The sequence below is a fragment of the Nannobrachium achirus genome (assembly GCF_963921795.1).
Source record: "Nannobrachium achirus genome assembly, chromosome: 3".
Taxonomy (NCBI): Eukaryota; Metazoa; Chordata; class Actinopteri; order Myctophiformes; family Myctophidae; genus Nannobrachium; species Nannobrachium achirus.
The window spans coordinates 35598493-35619455 of NC_137812.1; the positions used below are offsets into that span (position 1 = coordinate 35598493).

The 20963-nt window shown below is 42.8% G+C and overlaps 1 protein-coding gene across 1 annotated transcript in view; it reads left to right on the forward strand.

Moving 5' to 3' along the window:
* The window catches only part of LOC308281685 (G protein-coupled receptor kinase 4-like), an 86187-nt gene that overhangs the window by 61754 nt on the left and 3470 nt on the right, over positions 1–20963 (forward strand). The window contains 9 exon segments of the mRNA XM_080721931.1: positions 4237–4329; positions 4940–5003; positions 6296–6436; positions 11454–11644; positions 13681–13718; positions 14631–14720; positions 16302–16510; positions 19248–19385; positions 20189–20326. Coding sequence (XP_080578057.1) covers positions 4237–4329; positions 4940–5003; positions 6296–6436; positions 11454–11644; positions 13681–13718; positions 14631–14720; positions 16302–16510; positions 19248–19385; positions 20189–20326 — 1102 coding nt within the window.

Here is a 20963-nt window from a genome sequence, read left to right on the forward strand (position 1 = left end):
AATAATGAATTGCACCTGTGCAGCTGACTTGCGGAACCTGGGAATATACCATTTTGTCAAGATGGGGAGAATACAAGTGTGGAGAATATAATCATAATACCTTGTTAAAGTGACCATTTTGTAAAAATGTTGCATTTGTAGTTATTTTACTGTAATTTAACAACATAATAACCAGAACAGAAATACAAAGAGACATTCATAAATTTATATTTAAAAGTAACTTTATTTTCCCCCCTGGACCCAGGGTATGGCCGCTGCATACCCCTGCCATACCCAATTGACGCCCCTGCCCAGTTTGGCTGTCACTCCTTCCACCATCCCTGTTATTTAAATTCCCACACAGAATTTTGACGCTTCTTTATTCCGATATGGAATACGAACCTCAGTCCCATTTTTATATTGAGAGGAAAAACGTGTAGGAAAGCATGCGACTTTGTGGAAATTTGACTTTCTGGCAGAAACAAAAACACACACACACACACACACAAATATCATCCCTAGCAAATTAATTGGATTCTGTTAGCGGTGAACATCATGCTGTCGCGTCGCACCAACAGCAAATGTTTTGTACTGTATGTTTGTTTCTCTCTGTGCTTTGTCTGTCCACCGTCTCCACAAAGGTCTTGGGATGATTCGTCTCTCCTGTGTTTCCCCCCCCCCCCTCCCCCTCTCTGTCCCCCTCCCCCTCTCTTTCTCTGTTTCCAACAAAAGCCATATTGTAGCTGTGTTTATTTCTGCTTACAGTGGTGTCTGTCTGATGCTCAACTCCAGGCGGTGCAGCAGCCGGCCTGTGCGTTTCTGGGCCCCTTTTCAAGTTTCAGGGGCCATCGTTTACAATTACACACTGGTTTAAGTCCTCTGGTGGTTCAGAGCCATGGCTGAGAAGATCCTTGACAGTTATGTCATGTTTGTTCTTGTTTTTCCATGTAGCTCATTGACCAGAGGGACTAATGTCACTTATTGGCTAATTTGGGTATGATAAAATGTATGAAGACAAGTAAAGGTTGTTGTTTCCCTCACGGTCCTGCCCTCTGAACAGGCACTTCAACAAGTAGGAGTCACTAGGGCAACGGCAGAGATCACCCTCCCCTGCTAGCTTCTCACCCATGAACACGGCCAATTGTGTTCCTTTGGAGATGCCCGGCCAAGCTAAAGGCACCATGGAGGAATCAAACCCCAGTCTCCATGGGGCCTTTTCCATCAGCAAAGAACCGGTTCTGGTTCTTTCTCCCGCCTATGGGATGAACCAGAGGAGTGCTTTTCCACCGAGAACCGGAGTTGGTTCCGAACCGTAAAAGGTGGTTCGGAATCGGAACCACAAAATCCTTGTTTTTTGTGGTTCCAGAGCCAATTCCTTGGCTCTGGTTCAGTCGGGTGGAAACGCAAGCCGGTTCGCAAGAACGAACCAAGGTTCCCAAGAAAGTTGAACCGGCACTGGTTCTGGAACCGGTTCTTTGCCGGCGGAAAAGGCCCCCATGAGTGGTGGTGGCGGGTAGAACTTTACCCCTGCGCCACCCGGGCGCCTCACAAAGCCACATAATTTAAATGTACCTCATAAATGTCAGAGAGATTAGAGATTGCCGATGTGATCTATCAAAGTCCCACAGGCTCTATTTAATTATTTGGACAGTAGTGTAGTTTGTTGTTACTGTTAAAGGGACAATCTTTTAGATGCATTCTCAGATATGTCTTTGGTCAAAGAAAAAAAATGTTTCTGCAGGCTTGAACGGTCTCTCGAGTCTCTCTCTCTTTCTGTCTCAAACAAACAAAAAGATAAAACATAAAGCCAGGCCTTGAAGTATGAGACCCATGGCTCCAATGAGAGCCTTGAGGCTAACAAAGTAAAAATTAGCTTTTATTCCTTTCTCTTCTTTGTAGTCATATTTGTGGACAGAAATTATAGCCTTTTAAAAAGCACATTTCCAAGTCTAAATCATTTTGTTAATGCATTACCCTAGAGATACAGATAATATTCACATAGTAAAATTACTTTATTCTTTATTCTAGGGGTCTTCAACATTTTCATGTAGATGGTAAATGGTGCATTTATATAGCGCTTTTATCCAAAGCGCTTTACAGAGATTGTGCATTACATTCACCCATTCACGCACACATTCATACACCGGTGGCGGAGGAAACCATGCAAGGCACCAACCTGCTCACCGGGAGCAATGTGGGGTTCAGAGTCTTGCCCAAGGACTCTTCGACATTAACTCAGGGGGAGCCCGGATTCGAACTGGGAACCCTTCGGGAACCCTTCGTGCTCTAATAACGGTTTCTCTACCCCTGAGCTATGTCAAGGACCCCTTAGCTGAGAGAGATATGAAGTGGGAACCCCCAGATTCCATATTGTTCTCAGAATATGGACATTAGGGTTCAAGTGGTTAATATAAAAAAGGTTTCGATCACACAAAGATTTGAAGGACCCCCTGTTGTAATTCTGAGGACCCCCTAGGGGTCCTGGACCCCCTGTTGAAGACCCCTGCTTTATTCCTTTAATTACTTTTTTTTTTTAAACAATCTTCTTTGTATGCTGCTGGTGAATCAAACAACGGCATTTAAACATTCAGCAAATGGCTCATCAACACTGTGTTTTTGTTCATTTGAACACTTTCATCTGTAACACTTACTAAAGCTCAGAGACAGGGGATCAACATCTGGTCGATTTGTTTCTTTGGATTAACGTAATTTACTTTTGCTTTGAGTACTGATAGTATGAGACACTTGGGCTTTTACCAAAGTGGTGTTTGTCATTTTCTAGTCAAACATCTCTTATCTTTTATTCAAGTATGGCATTCAGGTAACATATCTACCACTGATCAAAATTAAGTTCAACATCTGTTGTTTAAACAAGGAACAAGGTGTGGCTTAGTAGTGTTGTTACATACACACGGACAGGTTCTAACAACTCTCATTGGAATTATGGGTAACTTAGGGGTCAGAAGATGTCAGAACGCTGACCTTTCCTGACCCCCCTGGGCCCATTGCTCCCAGAAATGCTCTTTGAAGTCAGCATAAGTGAAAGTGGAAGGACCTCGCCCCGTCCCGCCCCAGGGCAGGAATGTTACTGGCATGGAGATGGTTGGGTGATTAAGTATGTGTGAGTGTGCCGTTTAGTGAAGAAAATGAAAGATGGTAGATCACCTGATCATGCAATGCCCCTCCACCCACATCACATACACTCAGACACAGACTCTCAGTCTGTTAAGGTGAGATCAGACGTTTTCCACTTTTACCCTCCTGCCTCTTGAAGACCGGTTTCCCAGAAGCCTTGGTTTCCCCGGTTCAATCGAATGGAATGTTCTCATTGAAAGGCATTTTTCATTTTTCACGGTGAGGTATTGACACAGAGTGCTTTCCATCTTTCCATTGAGAATGTGTTTTGAGCTCTACTCATGCGTGCACACGTATACACACGCACACGCACACGCACACACACACACACACACACACACTGATTTAGGGGGCCAGTCAGATGCAGAGGATGTGTCTGTTTCTAATGAAGGCAGCTCGTGGAAAGGTTACTAGCGAGTTATGCCTCCCTGGGGAGAGACATCTGTCCGTCTGTCCATCTGTCCGTATGTCTGCAGGATCTGGCTGAAAACCGTAGGAAGTGCAATGGAGCTTCTGTGTGTTTGGGGCCGTTTTACCTGAACATCTGACCCAGTACAGTATGGTGTCATTAACAGGGGTGTCGCACCAAATTCTGGGCCCTGGGTGCTTTAACTATTGAAAAATAGCAGATATGCAAGCTCACAGCGCGGCACCGAGTGCCGCACTGTGAGCTTGTAGATCTGCTATTTTTTTTAAATTGTGAAATTTGTGCAAGTCTTTGAATATTTCAAATCTTTCCAAGGTCTTTTGAAAAACCTATATTTCTATGTCAGTGGTGCTCAAACTTTTTCATGTGAAGTACCCCCAAAATGATATGCATTTGTCCACGGACCCCCATCTCGAAATATTTAGTTCCAGGGACCTCCCAGAAGCAAAATATGAGTTAAAAAAATACAAATATTCAATGATTTGCACACATTTTCATGACTTTTTAAAAATAGCAGTTCTACAAGCTCGCGCTGTGAGCTTGTATATCTGCTATTTTTTCAATAGCTAAAGTATAAAATAATTAAGGCCCCCCTCCACCTTGGGCCCTGGTAACTCAGTACACTTCCCCCCCCCCCCCCCCTTGTGACACCCCTGGTCATTAAAACAATGTTGTGTCTCTCTCCCTCTGTGCAGGATAGTACGTGAGTATCTGAGCGGCGCTCCCTTCTCCTCCTACCAAGAGACCATGTATTTCTCTCGCTTCCTGCAGTGGAAGTGGCTGGAGAGGTGGGTACCCATTACAAGCCACACCATTGGACTAACACGAACATACACACAGTGTGAGCCATTCCTTCCGTTTAATTGCCCCTGCCAACCCTTGGCCTGCATGTTTAATACCTGTTGGCAAGCTGAAAATTGAGCACAGCGGAATTCGCCCGACACGGTGCTATGATAACGGCAGCAATTTCCATCGTAACTTTTGCAGTATGTGGAAGTACGGCAATGTTGTTTCTTGTACTCTTTCACATGAACTATAATAACGCAAAAGTTGAATGATGCACTAGGACATATAGACTGATAAGCAGGAGGCTGTGTACTTCTCTTGCATATTTGCACCAATAAAACAAAGGCAATGCTACCATACCAATCAATGTTTCTGTTTTAGAGTGGTTAATAATTGATGATGTTTTGCGTAGTGGCTGGTAGCTGAAACGGGGAAGAAACGGCAGCCATCAGTGTAGATTAATAATGTATTACAACGTTATTCTGTCTGCAACATCACACAGCCTGAGAGAATGACATAACCTGTATTTCTTTCTCTCTCTACTTTATTTTTCTCTCTCTGACCTCATCCTTCTTTATCCTCTCTTTTTCTTTCCTTTGTCTCTTCTTCCAGGCAACCAGTAACCAAAAATACCTTCAGACATTATAGAGTACTAGGAAAAGGTGGATTTGGTGAGGTGAGTGTCTTTGCACCCAAGTAAAGTTGTGATGCTTGTGCCTTGTACACCTTTGCTGTTGAGGGTGTTTTCTTTCTTTTTTTTTTATGTTTCCGTCCAATTGAAAATGCGAAAATGCAATCAATGTGCAAAATACACCTGAGACATGGCTTTATCTTCCTCGTCTTAACTGATAATTAATTTGCTCCCTGACACAAATGAATCAATGAAAATGTATTTTGATGTTGTTTTCTTGTAATTTTCTATATTTTCCTATCAATGGCATGAGAATAGCGTACAAGTACCTTGGAAAGTTGGAACGGTCCGTGAAGAGATATATAGTCACTGTCGGGGCAGAAACTTCATATCGCAATATTTCAACCTTTTATGATTCTTTCATAAATGTAATGCCCTACTCCATACTACAATGTCACACAAAAGTAGCCAAAATAGATCTACAAGCACACTGATTAGCTTCACACTGATTAGCTTGAAGATCTGCTATTTTTGCTGTTTTGAAAGTGTTTAAATGTGTTGGGTTTTATAAACATTGAACCAATTAACAATATACATTATAACTATGTTGGATCCATTGGAACACAGGTTCTTTTTTATAATTTCCTGAAAAGTAAGGGGTTTGGATGTTTTCCACCCAACAGTATAGATATATCAACACTTTCCATGCCAGGGCCAAAATGGCCCCAAGGTAGCTGTGCCAGGATTTTGCATGTTTTTCTTTACTATGCAATGGAAAAAAAATATTTTTTTTTTTTATTTTTTGACAAAAATAATTTTGTCAATCAGACAAATGGTTCCAGAGATAGAGCTGAATGAATCAAAAAAAGTGTCCATCCACTAGAATGGACACACATTTTCTCAATCAGCTAAACGAGGGAGCCAACACACAAACAGAGAAAAGCATCTCTCTGATCTCAGGTCATTTTGTCATCTTTAAAAAAGAAAAAAAGAAAAAGAAAAAAAATATATAATAAAAAAATAAATAATCAATTTTTATTATTCTTGTCAAAAGCCGTCATTGGCACGGACGGCGATTCAATGATTCTCGTCAATCTACCTCTGTGGCATGGAAAGAGTTAAGGATATAGGATAACAGAAAGATGAAGGACAGCTTGCTAATGTGTTAAAGATGAAGTTATCATTTGAATTTCAAAGGGTATATGTTTTTTGTTAACAGCTGACATGTTGCCAAAGAAACGTAAAAAAAAGAAGTACTGTTTCATACAGGCTGTAGTTTGTGCAGCATGTGCATTTGTGTAACGCATGTCTGTTTATACCTGTTCGGCTTTCCCCAGGTTTGTGCCTGCCAAGTACGTGCCACTGGTAAGATGTACGCCTGTAAAAAGCTGGAAAAGAAACGAGTGAAGAAAAGAAAAGGTGAAGCAATGGCACTAAACGAAAAACGCATTTTAGAAAAAGTTAACAGTAGTTTTGTAGTAAGTACTACCTTTTTCTTATTCAATCCTTTAAACATAATGTTGTGTGTGTGTGTGTGCGTGTGTGTGTGTGTGTGTGTGTGTGTGTGTGTGTGTGTGTGTGTGTGTGTGTGTGTGTGTGTGTGTGTGTGTGTGTGTGTGTGTGTGTGTGTGTGTGTGTGTGTGTGTGTGTGTGTGTGTGTGTGTGTGTGTGTGTGTGTGTGAGAGAAAAAGAGAGTGTGTTGTGTGTGAGAAAGTGTTGTGTGTGAGTGTTTGTGAGATTGTAATCTTGTGCATGCACGCATACACACGTCGGCATTCCTATATTGCTGTCCATTTGTTGGGAGTTTATATCACGTGGCAAATCTATTGAAATGCATTTCTGTTGCTATGAACCAACAGCTTTCCAAAGCTGCACACAAGGCAAAAGTATAGATGGAATATACATGTTTACTTCACAATTTAAAACATGTAAAAAAACAAAAGTTGTTATATACTGTATACTGTATATACTACACTGTATACAGTGTATACAGGATACTGTATACAGTGTATACGCATGACTGACTCGGTATCCAGGCCCTGTGCCGGTGTGTCAGCCAAAAAATATTACCCTGCTACCACTGTACCTCAAGCTCTCAGCAGTGGGGTTAATCTTGGCAATTTGTTCTACCGACTCCTCTATAAATTGAGCCATAGTGATGAAGGCAGTGGTTTTTGGCAGGTACACAGGGCCTCGACATTTAGGCAGGCAGTTAGCCATTCATGTATACCATTTAAATTCCAAGGTCTTCCCTTAACTCTGACAGTATACAAATGGAACCAAATGGACCCTATTTGTATTCTGTCAGAGTTACAGACTTGTGTCAATTTAGACCCTCCTAAAGGAACCTACAGAGTAATTGGAATCTACTTTGAGAAACACTGATGTATACCATGCTATACAGGAATGTAATTGTACCTAAGGCACATTTGGCCAGAAAGCTAGTCGATTTGTCCCTTGATTAATACTCATCTTAAATAAATGTTGAATGTATAACCTGATTTTCTTGCACAAATCATGAATAGCCTGGACAATAATCTCATAAACCAGTTCTTCCGACCAGTATAGATATTTGACAGCAAAAGCAACCAATTTCACTCTTGTTGCCATTGACCGTGTATGCCTGCAGCACAATGTGTGTGTGTTTCTGATTTATTGTTGCCCTACTCTGTCTGTCACACTCTCACACTTGGGTGAATTGAGATGTACCTTCTTTTAATCCCAGCTTGACTGTGTTTTTTTCTCTGCGTAAATGCTCAAACACTGAACACTGTGCAGTTGGGGAGTACACATGAGGTGTTTGTCTGTCTTTTTTCATTTTTATCCCAGTTGGATAGTACAAAAGCTCTCAGGCAGGAAAAAGGAAACTTAGCTTTGGCTTGTGCTCCTAAGAAAAGTATTGTACCAAAGACAAGTAAATTACAGCGAGTATTTGTTTAACATTCTTGGAATGCATTGAGTAGTGGCTGTTTAGGTTAGCATGTTAATTCCTGGTGTGATGTGGTCCTCTGTGATGTGTGTGTGTGCATGTACATATCGTCGTTGTCGGGTGGAAACCTTGTATGTCCAAAACAGTGCGTTTTTATAATAAAAAAAATGAACTAAACTAGTGAAAACAGCCGATCTACAAGCACGGCGTTGTGTGCTTGTAGATCTGCTGTTTTCACTACTTTTGTGCGACGGCCTTGTCTGATGAAGCAGGACTTTACTTCGCGAAAAAACGTACACATTTGAAACTTGGAGATACGAGGTTTCTGCCCGACAGTGACGATATGTGTGTGTCACTGTGCAATGTCTCCTGATAGACTAAGAAGAACATTGTGTGTCATGTTAGTCATTTACCTTCATAGAACAGCGTGAAACTGACACCTACTCTACTCTAGTTTGTGGGAACAGAACAGAGCAGAACACACCAGAACAGAACCGACAAACATACTCTATTTGAAGCTGATGGGAGTTTTTGTGTGTGGTACACAGTCAAAAGCCTCAGTGTTAATTTAGCTCTGAGAGTGTAAAAATGCACCCTCACGGGTCCATTTTCACATTCTCAGAGTTAAGATAACACTCTGGGTTTGACTGCGTACGAAGGTGTTTAAGTACTCCTCGTCTGATGTAGCATGAGCTACGTTACGAGTCCTTGTTTTGAGTGACTCATTGCTAAAGCATACATGCACACACAACACACACACACACACACACACACACACACACACACACACACACACACACGCACACACACACACACACTCAGAACCTGAAATATGCTTGTTACAGAACGTCAGCTCATGTCACCTGGGATTAGCATGTTGCTGTGTGTGTGCTCCTGCGTGCGTGCGTGCGTGCGTGCGTGCGTGCGTGCGTGTGTGCGTGGGTGTGTGGGTGTGTGGGGGTGTGTGTGTGTGTGTGTGTGTGTGTGTGTGTGTTCATGCAAGCGCGCATGTGTTTCAGCTGCAGGCAGAAGCGATGGCTCTTCATTTGCCTCTCTGCCTATGAGAGCAGCTCTGTTGCCAAGCAACGCTGCCCAAACAGCAGCAGCAAGGAGAAGAGTCAAGTACTCTCTCAAACCCCCCCCTCTCTATCTCTCTCTCTCCCTCTCTCTCTCTCTCTCTCTCTGTATTTATCCATCGCTGTCTCCCACTCCTCTCTCTCTCTCTCTCTCTCTCTCTCTCTCTCTCTAATATCTAACGATCTATCATTCTCTCTCCCTTCTCTTCTCCTCTTTGCTAGAGGATTTTCTTCCCAATCAATGCTTGTACTGAGTCAGTATGTTCTGAAAGTCTGTATTTCCCCCCTTTGCTGCTGCTTACTGTGTCTGAGTGTGGGTGTATATGCCTGTGGAGTATATCGTCGCTGTCCGGCAGAAACCTCGTATCTCAGTTTCAAATGTGTACAGTATGTTGTTACTGAACTAGTGAAAACAGCAGATCTACAAGCGCACAATGCTTCGCTGTAGATCGGCTATTTTCACTACTTTCAATCGTTTTTAAATTGACAAATAGAAAAGGGAACAGTTTTGGACATACAAGGTTTCCACCCGACAACAACGATATGTTTGTGTGCCTGTGTGTGTTTGTATGTGCGTGTGCATGTGTGAGTGTTCCCTTTAAAAGGCCATAGTAGGGATACTTTGCAAATCTTGCCCTTGAGTGTGAGTGAGTGTGTGTCGGGGCAGGGTGACCCTATCCTGTTGTATCCAGGAGCTAACACTGGGGCAGGAGCCTCCTTAACCTGTGGCACACAAACAGTTGCCTGCTCTCATTTGCAATTGGAAACTCCATTACTGCAGAACAGAGCACTGGTTCCCAAACACTGGGTCAGGACTCAGGACCCATTTGTGGGTCGCGGAAACATTTTCATGGGTCCCTTATTTTTCCATTTCTACATTTTGTTTTGAATTATTGTCATTTCTAAACATAAAAAAATAATACATTCCCCAAAAAAGCTAAGATTTTCATGATAAAAAATATAATATTAATATATACTCTACATGATTTTTCTAAGTAATTTCATGAAGAAATCAAAGAAATATCCATCAATTAGAAAACAAATGTTAAAGAAGTAGCAAAAATAGCCGATCTACATGCTCACAACACGGCGTGAAGCGATGCGTGTAGATCTGCTGTTTTCACTAGTTTGGGCAAACGTCTAATCTCCCTTTTGGGTCTTGAGCTAAAAAGTTTGGGAACCACTGGAATAGAAGTCCTGACGTCACTCGTTCATCCCCTGGGTCACGGAAGTCATTTCTCTGTGGAGAATAACATTGGGTGATCTTAGAATCGTCTCATATAAGAATCGTGGTCCAAAAATATACAAGTTGCCTGGCAATATTGTCGGGGAGTTGGCTCTGTATCGTTTACGATAGTCAGTCACTCATATTTGATACAGTCTGTTTCTGGCAAAAATATGAATCTGGCGGCGGTAACATCAGCATTTTCTCGCCGTCAGTTGATGCTTTATACATACTGCATGAGTCAAACCGTCATGCTCATTTGTTTATTTTTGGAACACATTTCTTATATGAAGCAATATTAAACACAGCCAGGGGAATTCGGAATGGGGAGAACTAGAAAAAACGTTACCCAGTTAGTATGCGTAAATTACGTCAGACTTCAGTGCTCTATAACTGTGGTGGGTGGGTGGGTGGGTGTGTGTGTGTGTGTGTGTGTGTGTGTGTGTGTGTGTGTGTGTGTGTGTGTGTGTGTGTGTGTGTGTGTGTGTGTGTGTGTGTGTGTGTGTGTGTGTGTGTGTGTGTGTGTGTGTGTGTGTGTGTGTGTGTGTGTGTGTGTGTGTGTGTGTGTGTGTGTGTGCGCACGTGCTACTTGTGTGTGTACAGTACACAGTACACACTATATGATTGTATGTTTGCTTATATGCATACTTTGTGCGTGTGTGTGTTTGGGGGGAGTTCACTCACTGTCATCGTAAAAAACGTTCCCATCGTTCCCACTTTCGTGTGCATATAGCCAGAACCAGCTGGGATTTTTCCTGATGGTAGCAACATCCCCCTGACAGTACACACACACACACACACACACACACACACACACACACACACACACACACACACACACACACACACACACACACACACACACACACACACACTACACTACACCCTGTGTGTCATTGACCTGCAGGGGAAAGGCTGGGAGGCGGGCGGGTGGGAAAGAGGTCTAGGAGAGAGATAGATGGTAGGATTAGAGCGAGAGGACAGGAGGTAATGGAGGGAGGGCTGGAGATGAGGTTTCTGTGTGTTCGGTGTTTGTGGTCCATCTGTTTCCCCTTCTCTCTGACACGTTGTGTACATTCTTTGCATTTTGCTTTCGGGGCATAATGGGATTGTCGGGAATATTAACATGAAAACAATTGCACTCTTGTAAGTCGTGGGCCACCGTGTCTCCTGACCGTTGCACATGTCCTCCTCCTCCTGCACCACTTCCCTCCCTGCTCCCAACTCCTCCTCCCCGCACCTCCTCCCCCGACACTCCTCACCAGGTTAGTCTAGCTTATGCCTATGAGACCAAGGATGCCCTGTGCCTGGTGCTGACCATCATGAACGGTGGCGACCTCAAGTTCCACATATACAACATGGGCAACTCGGGCTTCGACGAGCAGAGGGCCATCTTCTACGCGGCGGAGATCTGCTGTGGCCTGGAGGACCTGCACCGCGAGAGAATAGTCTACAGGTTTGACTTAGTACTTTCTTGACCCACAGTGGGGGGAGTGGCATCTTGAGAGCGCTGTTGTTAGTTTAGGCAACAATATTGACGGTCAAACAAATTTCATGGCAATTTTCGTTCGTTGCTCCCGACCTCCCGTTTCTATCCCTACCTTCCCCAAAAGGACCACAATGGAAACAAGCCTATGGGCCTTCTTGTAATTGTGTCCGTTTGAATTTATTTTCAATAAACTAATCCATCAATCAAAAAGTGATGTCATTAGTCCCATGAGCATAGGGTCAATTTAGTGGACAAGCTCATTTTATAAAAAAATAATTAGTTAATTCTGTGCTAGATGGCCAAAAGGTGATGCCGTCTAGCCATTTGCTTTAGTCGTTTTGTAAGGATCACAGCCTTTTAATTTTCCCCCTAAATATTGAGTTTTTGACTATTTGAGCTATATTAGCGTAGGTTTAGGAGCAGGACCCACACTTTAAACCCTCCCCGTCCTGTCCTATAGGTCTACATTAGTCCTCTTAGACCAATTAGTTGTTTAGAAACATTGAGACTGGACGTACCAGTTGCATGTAATCAATTCCCAACAGATTCCCAAACCCTGGAGGCAGGGTTTCGAGGACAACTGGTTTGAGAATTATGTTTACACACAACAGAAACCAAGGAGTACATATTTCACCGTAAATATCACCTAATCCTTCTTCCTCCGCACTGGGAGAAAAAATGCAGCTAAAAGTTAGATGGAATGCATTTTCATACGTGAGTGCCGTGACTGCATTTCAGTTGCGTCTGATGAGCGGTCGGGTTCTTTTGCAGCCATCCTGTGCGTGCACACTCCCACAACACACACCCAGTCGCCATTACTCTTCAGATGACTTCCACGCCTTTACCCAATCTTTAACTGCCAATCTACTTTCCTGCTGCATCAGCACCCTCTGTTCAGGTTATTCCTCTCCCCATGTGGCACATACCCTGTAATGCATGTTTCTGCTTGCATTTAGCGGTTTCATACAGTGTCTTGAATTACCTCCCAGTCTATCGAATTCCAATCCATCTTGCCATCCTTGCGTTTTGGACCCATCTGTTATCTCGGGAGAGTGCCTCACATCCTTCTAAAAAAAAGCAAAACCATGGCTGATTATACTGTGTGCATCAATTAGCTCTGCCAAACAGGTGTCTAGTCAGTCACACACACCTAGCTCTGAGTCCAATTAGTTTGACTCAGGCCAAGTGTGACTGCTGAAATCAGCCATCACCCACCCTACAGAGTCCTTTCACCTACGAATGAGAAAATCTCAGATTGCCTCCCATTGGCGCTACAACTATGACAGCTTCCCGCAATGTATTCGGTGATCATCCCAAGCCTAGTTACTCTACATCACCTGCACATTCATCACTATAGGCTCTGTGCATAACTGTAGTTTTCTGTTTCCTTTTCCGGTTTGGTTCCCCCAGCTTTGTTTGGATTTGATCTGGAAACGTATGACACCTTTATGTGTGTTTACTGGTTCAAATCTGTTGCCGAGCCAATCAAATTAAGCTATGGGGTACTGAACCTAAACAGTAAATGTGTATGGTCGTGAAATATTCCTCACACTGCAGCCGATGTGTCCTCACTGTAACATTACGTTTCTACTTATCACATCCACCACTGTTAAAACGTATATTCTCATTTGCATTTAATTGATGGTGTGGTTTTTTAACTTAATTTTAACTTTTTTGAAATATTTTTGGGAAAAGGAGAAACAAAGAGAAACCCTTTTTTATTTCTTATGCCTGTTTATTTGTTTTACACAAAGGGCACTCAAAAATAAAATGTGTGAGGCGTTTCCTATTTAACCCTCCTGTGTTTATCCACATTGATTGATGTCTTTCATTTGCCAACCCCTTCTCTGCTCAAGTTAGTGTTAATCACCATTTTCCCGTGGTGTCACTGCTGTTTGGCAGCGTTAGAGTTATTTCATATTTTTCAAAAGCATAGAAGTTCTGTTTGATATAAAAAAGAAAAACAATCTTCATGGAGAATCTTTTTTTTGCTTGTTTTCCAGGGATTTGAAACCTGAAAACATCCTTCTGGATGATCGTGGTAAGTTCTAGATCTAGACCTGCTCTCTCACTGTTCCACTCCAAGGTGACTTAAACATTTTGACACAACCTCAGCATGGTGTAGCTCTGGTTCTGTCCAAAACATAACTCCTCTTCTCTTTTGGGAGACTGTGTGTTGACTGGTTAGAGGTCTTTGGTAGAGGTTTATGATATCGCAATAATCAAAAGAACCCCAACATCCGTTATGCTGGAGCGGGACATTTGACAAAAAATAGCAGTTCTACTTGTTAGGGCTTTAATTTATATAAATGTATTTGTGAATTAATTTTCTCCTTGACTTTAATTAAAAATTAAACATTTACCAAATACGAAGATGAATGACATCATAGATGTCTGACATCAAAGACCACATTAATTTATTGGTGAATACATTTTCCCCATTAACTAGAATGGGGAGGATTCAAATGGAATTTGAAAAGACACTTGCAATTTTCCCCATTAACTTGAATGGGGAAAATTCAAATGGAATTTGAAAAGATACTTGCAATTTCCAGTAGCATCCTTCTACTTGTGAGTGTCCTTTATCACGATAATAACCATTATCGTCCCATCCCTAGTTGTGTAAAGTTACCTTGCCATGATGTAACAACAAATATTGACGAGATATCTTATTCAGTTGCTCTGTTTATTAGAAACACATCCAAACTTTGTGTCCTCATTGACTTTTTGTATAAAGAATGAAGTTGTTTTTCTTACAAAACCCGTCGCAACCCGACACGTTCTGAGCTTGTAGATAAGCTATTTTCACTGTATGTTCAACTATTTTTGCAGAATGTTAACCTTGTTTCGCCAAAAATGTGCCTATTATGACACAACCCAATGTTTTTTATTTTTATTTTTTATTGACTAAAGCCATTAATTATGTCTGGTAAAAATGTCTCTTGTGCTACAGGACACATCCGGATCTCAGACCTGGGCCTGGCAGTTCAGATCCCTGATGCAGAGACGATACGAGGGCGAGTTGGAACTGTTGGTTACATGGGTAAGACATGGATGCAATTATACTTATGCAGCACCACTTCCCTTTCTGATAATTGCCATTCACCTCCTCTCCGATGTGAGACATTTACATTTTTGTAACTTTTTTTTTTTAGTCTGGAACACTCACGTCAAAGTAGGTTTAGCCATTTATTGCATAAATGGAATACAGTTTATTTTGGCGCTTGAAGTATTTAAAGGAGCCTTCCCTACTGAATGAGAGCGTTGATTGGAGTATGACAGTGTGACATAATGACCAGCTGATATGTGAATGAGGAATAGGAAAAGAGCTGACTGACAGCTGACTACAGCTGGGCGGGGCAAGACTCTTGTGTCCAGCATAAACTAACGCTGAAGCTGAAAAGAAAAATAATCCAGATTCATACTATGTGATGATGTCCTTGCCAAAGAAGTACAAGTTCACATTGTATCATTGTTTTGTGAGCTTTTAAATGTGTTATTTTCAGCGAGCAACACAGTTATATGACTAAATATAAATTTGAACTTAAACACTTCTAAGCCGCGGCAGAACCCCCTGAACCCCGGTACTGCCGTGCAATCAGCGTTTTATTTATAAACATATTTTAAAAAACAAACACACCAAATGATAAACAACGCGCACGGGTCGTTCAGTGCAAGCCAGCAGGACGTGCACACACTACGTGTTTGGGCGGCCACTTACTTAGAAGCTGCTGCTGGCTGTATTTCTGCCGTTCATTTGCATGGAGCGAGATGGGGTAATCCGCGAGAAAAAACAGCGTTCGAAAGTACATTACGTCCTCGTCGCACGCACATCGATCTAATTCCATGTATTCCACTCATTCCGAAGCCTTGATTTCGCCTGTCGTCTGGTCGGTATACTAGGGGGGATGGGCTAAACCAGGCTGCAGCACACACAGTGAAGGGGAACGTAATGGCCGCTCGTGGAGCCAGTGGCAGAGCCAGCCGATGACGTCATCACGTTTCTGACGTGATCCGATTGCACAACATCTCTTAAAGAGACAGAGCACGACCTGCGACTGTATTTTTCAAAAAATTATGATTAATTTCATAAATTACGGCGAAGTACGGGAATAGACGATTGGCTGATGGGACCCAGTAGGAAGTCCGAGGGAGTGCGGCCAGGCTTAGAAGGTGTTAAGCCGTTTAAACTTTAAACTTTTTTTTTTATGTTTAGCACCATTAAATGAATCACTTTGATCTTGTGGGTAACTTTCTATGCCGTCCAAGAGAATGCACATGCATCTGAATAAAATGTCAATAGGTACTAGGTCAAAAAGATTTACTTGAGAAAAGATAGAATTATCAGCACATTCCTCCATTTCTTTAGATGCTCCCAATACATTTTATTGAGTCTGATTTATTGAGTTCTGGTTATTCTCCCTTTCTGTGCCACCTTTCTGTCTCTCTCACTCTTTCTCTCGTTCTCTCTCTCTCTCTCTCTCTCTCTCTCTCTCTCTCTCTCTCTCTCGTTGATCCAGAATGAAAGCAGAGCTTTCCATTCTTCTTTTTGAAGTAATCATTGTTTTTCTGTCTCTACCTCCTGCCTCTGACCCTCTCTCCATCCCTCGGTGACTCCCTCCAGCTCCTGAGGTCATCCAGAATGAGAGCTACAGCTTCAGTCCGGACTGGTGGGGGCTGGGCTGCCTGGTCTTTGAGATGATTCAAGGCCAGTCGCCTTTCCGCAAGCGCAAGGAGCGCGTCAAGAGGGAGGAGGTGGACAGGCGAGTGCGTGAGGACCCTGAGGAGTACTCCGATAAGTTCTCAGAAGATGCCAAGGACATTTGCAGACAGGTGAGAAATGAGTGATGAGAGGCATTAAAGAATTACGGTCACTTTGACACATTGTGTGACAGCCAGGGGCAAGTGTGCACTCTGAAAGAATATGTGGATGCTGACATGATTGAAGACAGATTCAGAGACGGAGGGCTTTGAACAATCATTTGGAGGCTACGGGCAACTTCAGAGGGAGGATTTGAAGTATTTATGCTTTGTGACGCATGTCCCTTTATTTAGTTCAGTACTATGAAATTGTTCTTAGAGAAACATTTTATGTTGATATTTATCTTATTATAAGATAAATAGGTTTTCTATGAGTTGTGTGCAGTGGTTCTCCTAAGGCCCTGTCCAGATAGGCAGCCTAAATCTGATATCCTTTGGAGTCAGATTGGTTTTATGCAGTCTGAACAAGGCAAATTAATGTGACTTCACATCTGATTTGTAAATATCTGTTTCCAAGTTCCTTTTTTTCCCTCTTTTGTTTTTTTTGCTGTGCAGACTGCATGAAAACAATGTGTCTCCAATCTGAATAGGCCACAAATCGGAATTGGGCTGGATTTCTGCTGCCAGCCTGAACAGGGCCTTAGTTAGCCTGGCGTTGCTCATACTAATTCCTCACTGCGTCTCTGATATTAGTCTGGACTCGCGGGCAGAATTGTCATTTCCAACAGGTGGGTTAAAAGAATTGCTCTGGACACGATTGGTTAGACCAGACCAATGCTGTGCCCTGATTGGTTCCCCCAAATTTGGGGGGAGAGGAGCGGGGCCAGACCATAGACATAAAAAGGTGGACGCCTCCTTCGGCTCTGGGGCGTCCGTCTTGGATGATAGGCAACTTTTCCAAGACTGTATGTCTGCAGGCGTGGACGCTTCCGCGTGTGTCACAGAAGGGGACGTTGGGTTGAATTGAGGTCCCGCTGCGATTGGCCTGTAGTCACTTTGAGTGGCTCTGCCTATCAAGTTTGACGGTTCTCTCCAATGAACTGCAGCGGCGGAAGAGGTATCTAGCTTTTTATATCTCTGGGCCAGACCCATATTTGCCAAGAGCAATTTTTTTTTGCCCAGGCGGATTGGTCTGGTTCCAGGCTAGGCCTTAGTATACTAGTGCACCATACCTGGATTAGTATTTATGTATTTATCTATTTGGCCAGAGAAGAGTTCTGTCTCTTTTTCTCTTTGCCTTTTCTCTCCTCTACAGTCTCACTAAACCCCAGCCCCTGAAGTATTCTCTCTAAGAGGGAACCACTGTTTTGCTTTGGTTCTGAGCAGAGGGGGAGGGGACATTTATTTGTGTGACGCTGTGGAACATTCTGACCTCAGGTTCAGCAGAGTCAAAAGACTCCCCAAGGAGAGAGAGAGAGGGAGAGGAAGAACAGGGTTGGAGGTCAGTTGGTCGAACAAGGGTGTAAGAAGGAATTGGAAGAAACATAATAAGGAGAGATGGAGGTGTCTGCCCTTTTATCACCCAGATGGATATCGCCACAGACCAAAATAGACATGTGAATTGAGCTGTCAAGGGGAGAGAGTGAGAATGAGATTTGGCTTTTGAAGCCTGTGGTGAATTATAAACAATTATGGGACTGCAGGAACTAGAGAAAGAGGGGGGTAATTGCATAAAGAGGAGTAAAGAACATGAGAGCGAATGAGGGGAAGAAAGCAGGAGGCAGGCAAGTGGTATCAACACGTACAGTTGTATAAGCTGCCGCCACCGCTTGGGTGACAACAGACACAGTCAGTGTGCCTGCTGAAAACTGAACCAATAACAATGGCACTCCTCCTGAGGGACTTGACAAGGCCTCTGTAGATGGGGTGCTGATCACATTATCCAGAAGCTCTGGTGGAGACAGTGATGGTGCTCTGTTATTCTTACTGTGTCAGTGCTGTGATTTAAGCTTTGCCCGTGTCGTGTGCCCGCAAAATACGTGTGACGATTTGTATCTGCCCTTATGTGATCATGGCGGGTCAGACGTGCACACGACGAGGATTACGTGTGGACGGTGTGCATTTTGTATGTGTTTGTGTGTACATGCACTTTGTATCCACTCTTGAGATGGGAGGATTAGAGTGGCGATAAAACTGTCAGTGAGTTAACCAACATCACATAAGCCTACGCTGTCTGTGTGTGTGTTGCCGTGTTTTGGGATTTACTGAGGTGAGGCTGACACAGAACTAGCTCTGTTTTAAACAAATTAGAAGTGGATCAAGGAAAACATTGTTATCCATGTTCAGGGTGTCAAACCAAATTCTGGGCCCTGGGTACAAGGATTCACTGCAGGGCCCCCCATAAATGTTCTTCATAGGGGGAGGGGGTTGACTGGGAACGCATTATTACGCGTTATTTTGTGCTTTAACTATTAAAAAATAGCAGCTATACAAGCTTGTAGATCTGCTATTAAAAAAAAAAAAAAAAAAAAAAAAAAAGTATTTGAATATTTCAAATTCTTCTAAGGTTTTTTGAAAAACCTATGTTTCTAAGTCAGTGGTGCTCAAACTTTTTCATGTGAAGGACCCCCAAAAAGATATGTATTTGGCCACGGACCAAAATATTTAGTTCCAGGGACCCCCCAGAAGCAAAATTTGAGTTACAAATGTTTGCTTAAAAACTAAACTCAGTCCCACTCCCCCCCCCCCCCCCCCCCCCCCCCCCCCCCCCTCCTATCCATGTTGACCGGTTGGGGGGTAACACTGACTCAAGTTGAGAAAACAAAAGAAATCATAACACAGCTCTTCACTTCCTCTTCCTGTGGGTCAGCTGCTGTCCAAGGACCCCAAAGAGCGGCTGGGGTGCCAGGGGCGTGGGGGCGTGGAGGTGAAGCAGCACACCATATTCAGAAACATCAACTTCAAAAGGCTGGAGGCAAACATGCTGGACCCTCCCTTCAGTCCTGACGTAAGCATCAGCACAGTATACACATGGCACACTAGGCTATAGCACAGTGTTTCCCAAACTTTCACATTTGAAGGTCTTCCCCTTAACTCTGACCAGAGACTTGTATGGGCCATTTAGACCCTGTAAAGGAACCTAGCGAGTCACTTTGAGAACAAATGGTATAGCACATTACAAGTATGGATCGGCAATGTATTTAGACTAGATATCATCTGAGAAGTGTCGTTATTTACTACCCATCTCTTCTTTTTTTTTTTAGAAAATAATACAAAAAATATATATTGTCATCGCAATACGATATTATTGTCAAAATATATTTATATTGGATTTTGTTCTTATCACCAAGCCCTAAAATCACTGTTCATATTCCCCTGATAGCTCAAAATAAGCACACAGGAAATACCATTGTCGCAAAATAAACACTCTCAGTGGAAGTTAGCTACCACTGTCTCTCATGGTCTGCTCCTCTTACGTACTCTCTCCAGGATAACAGGGCTTTTCGAAGAAAAACATGACATTCGTCACGCTATAAATAGAGTAAAGAGATGACACCAAGAGGTTAAATCAATAGAAGAAAGCAAGAGATTGTCTAGATTTCCTATTTTGGGGCTTATGCTGAAACTATGCAGTGCAGAGAAGATGGTAGAGGAGTGTGAATCTTTGTTATTCAAATTAAACTTGTGGTATTTGGGGATTTGTTTGATTTGATTCGCGTCTTTCCCCCTCAAAGTAGACATGACACTGTTTCTTTCTCGTTCCCTTGTTTAATCTCTGTCACTGCGTACCTCTCTCTCTATCTCTCTCAGCCCCGGGCGGTGTACTGTAAAGACGTCCTGGACATTGAGCAATTCTCCACCGTCAAAGGGGTGAACCTTGACACCACCGATGATGACTTCTACCACAAGTTTGTCACAGGCAGTGTCTCCATCCCCTGGCAGAATGAGGTACTGCGTGCAGCACAGACAGATGATGTCATAGCTATCAGCAGCGAGACAATACAATGTAGTGCTGCAGCATTGAAAATGGTTATACACGTGGAAATATTAATGAATAGCATGGACCCTCCACTCTCATTAACATGTAAACATAGATGGGTGGTCATGTTATTTATCTTAATGTAACATCATCTTTATTGGCTGCAAACGTCTAAATGATTGTCATAACAACACTTATAACAGTGCTGTAAATGCCTGACCCATGATGGATGTTCAGTGCTTCAGCCATCTGCCTACAGGCAGTTCTCTAGATAAATGGTTCAATTCAATTCAACTCAACTCAAAGGAGCTTTATTGGCATGAGAAAAAAATGTGTTTGTCAAAACAAATGGGGAAAGTACAGTATGTACAGTTGGAGGGTTAGTACAGCGTTGCGCAACATTGCAACTGGGAAAAACTGGCTCACAAAACCACTAGTGTTCATTAGGAGTTATACTTCGCAGTTGTAGCTTTTTTGAAACAAAATAGTAGCAATCCTGCGACTCCCCAAAACTATTTATGATATGATATGATATATAGTCCATGGGCCATACGAGTTGTCGGTATCAAAAAGGTGGCAAAGGTTACCATGCATTTTTGAAAAGCT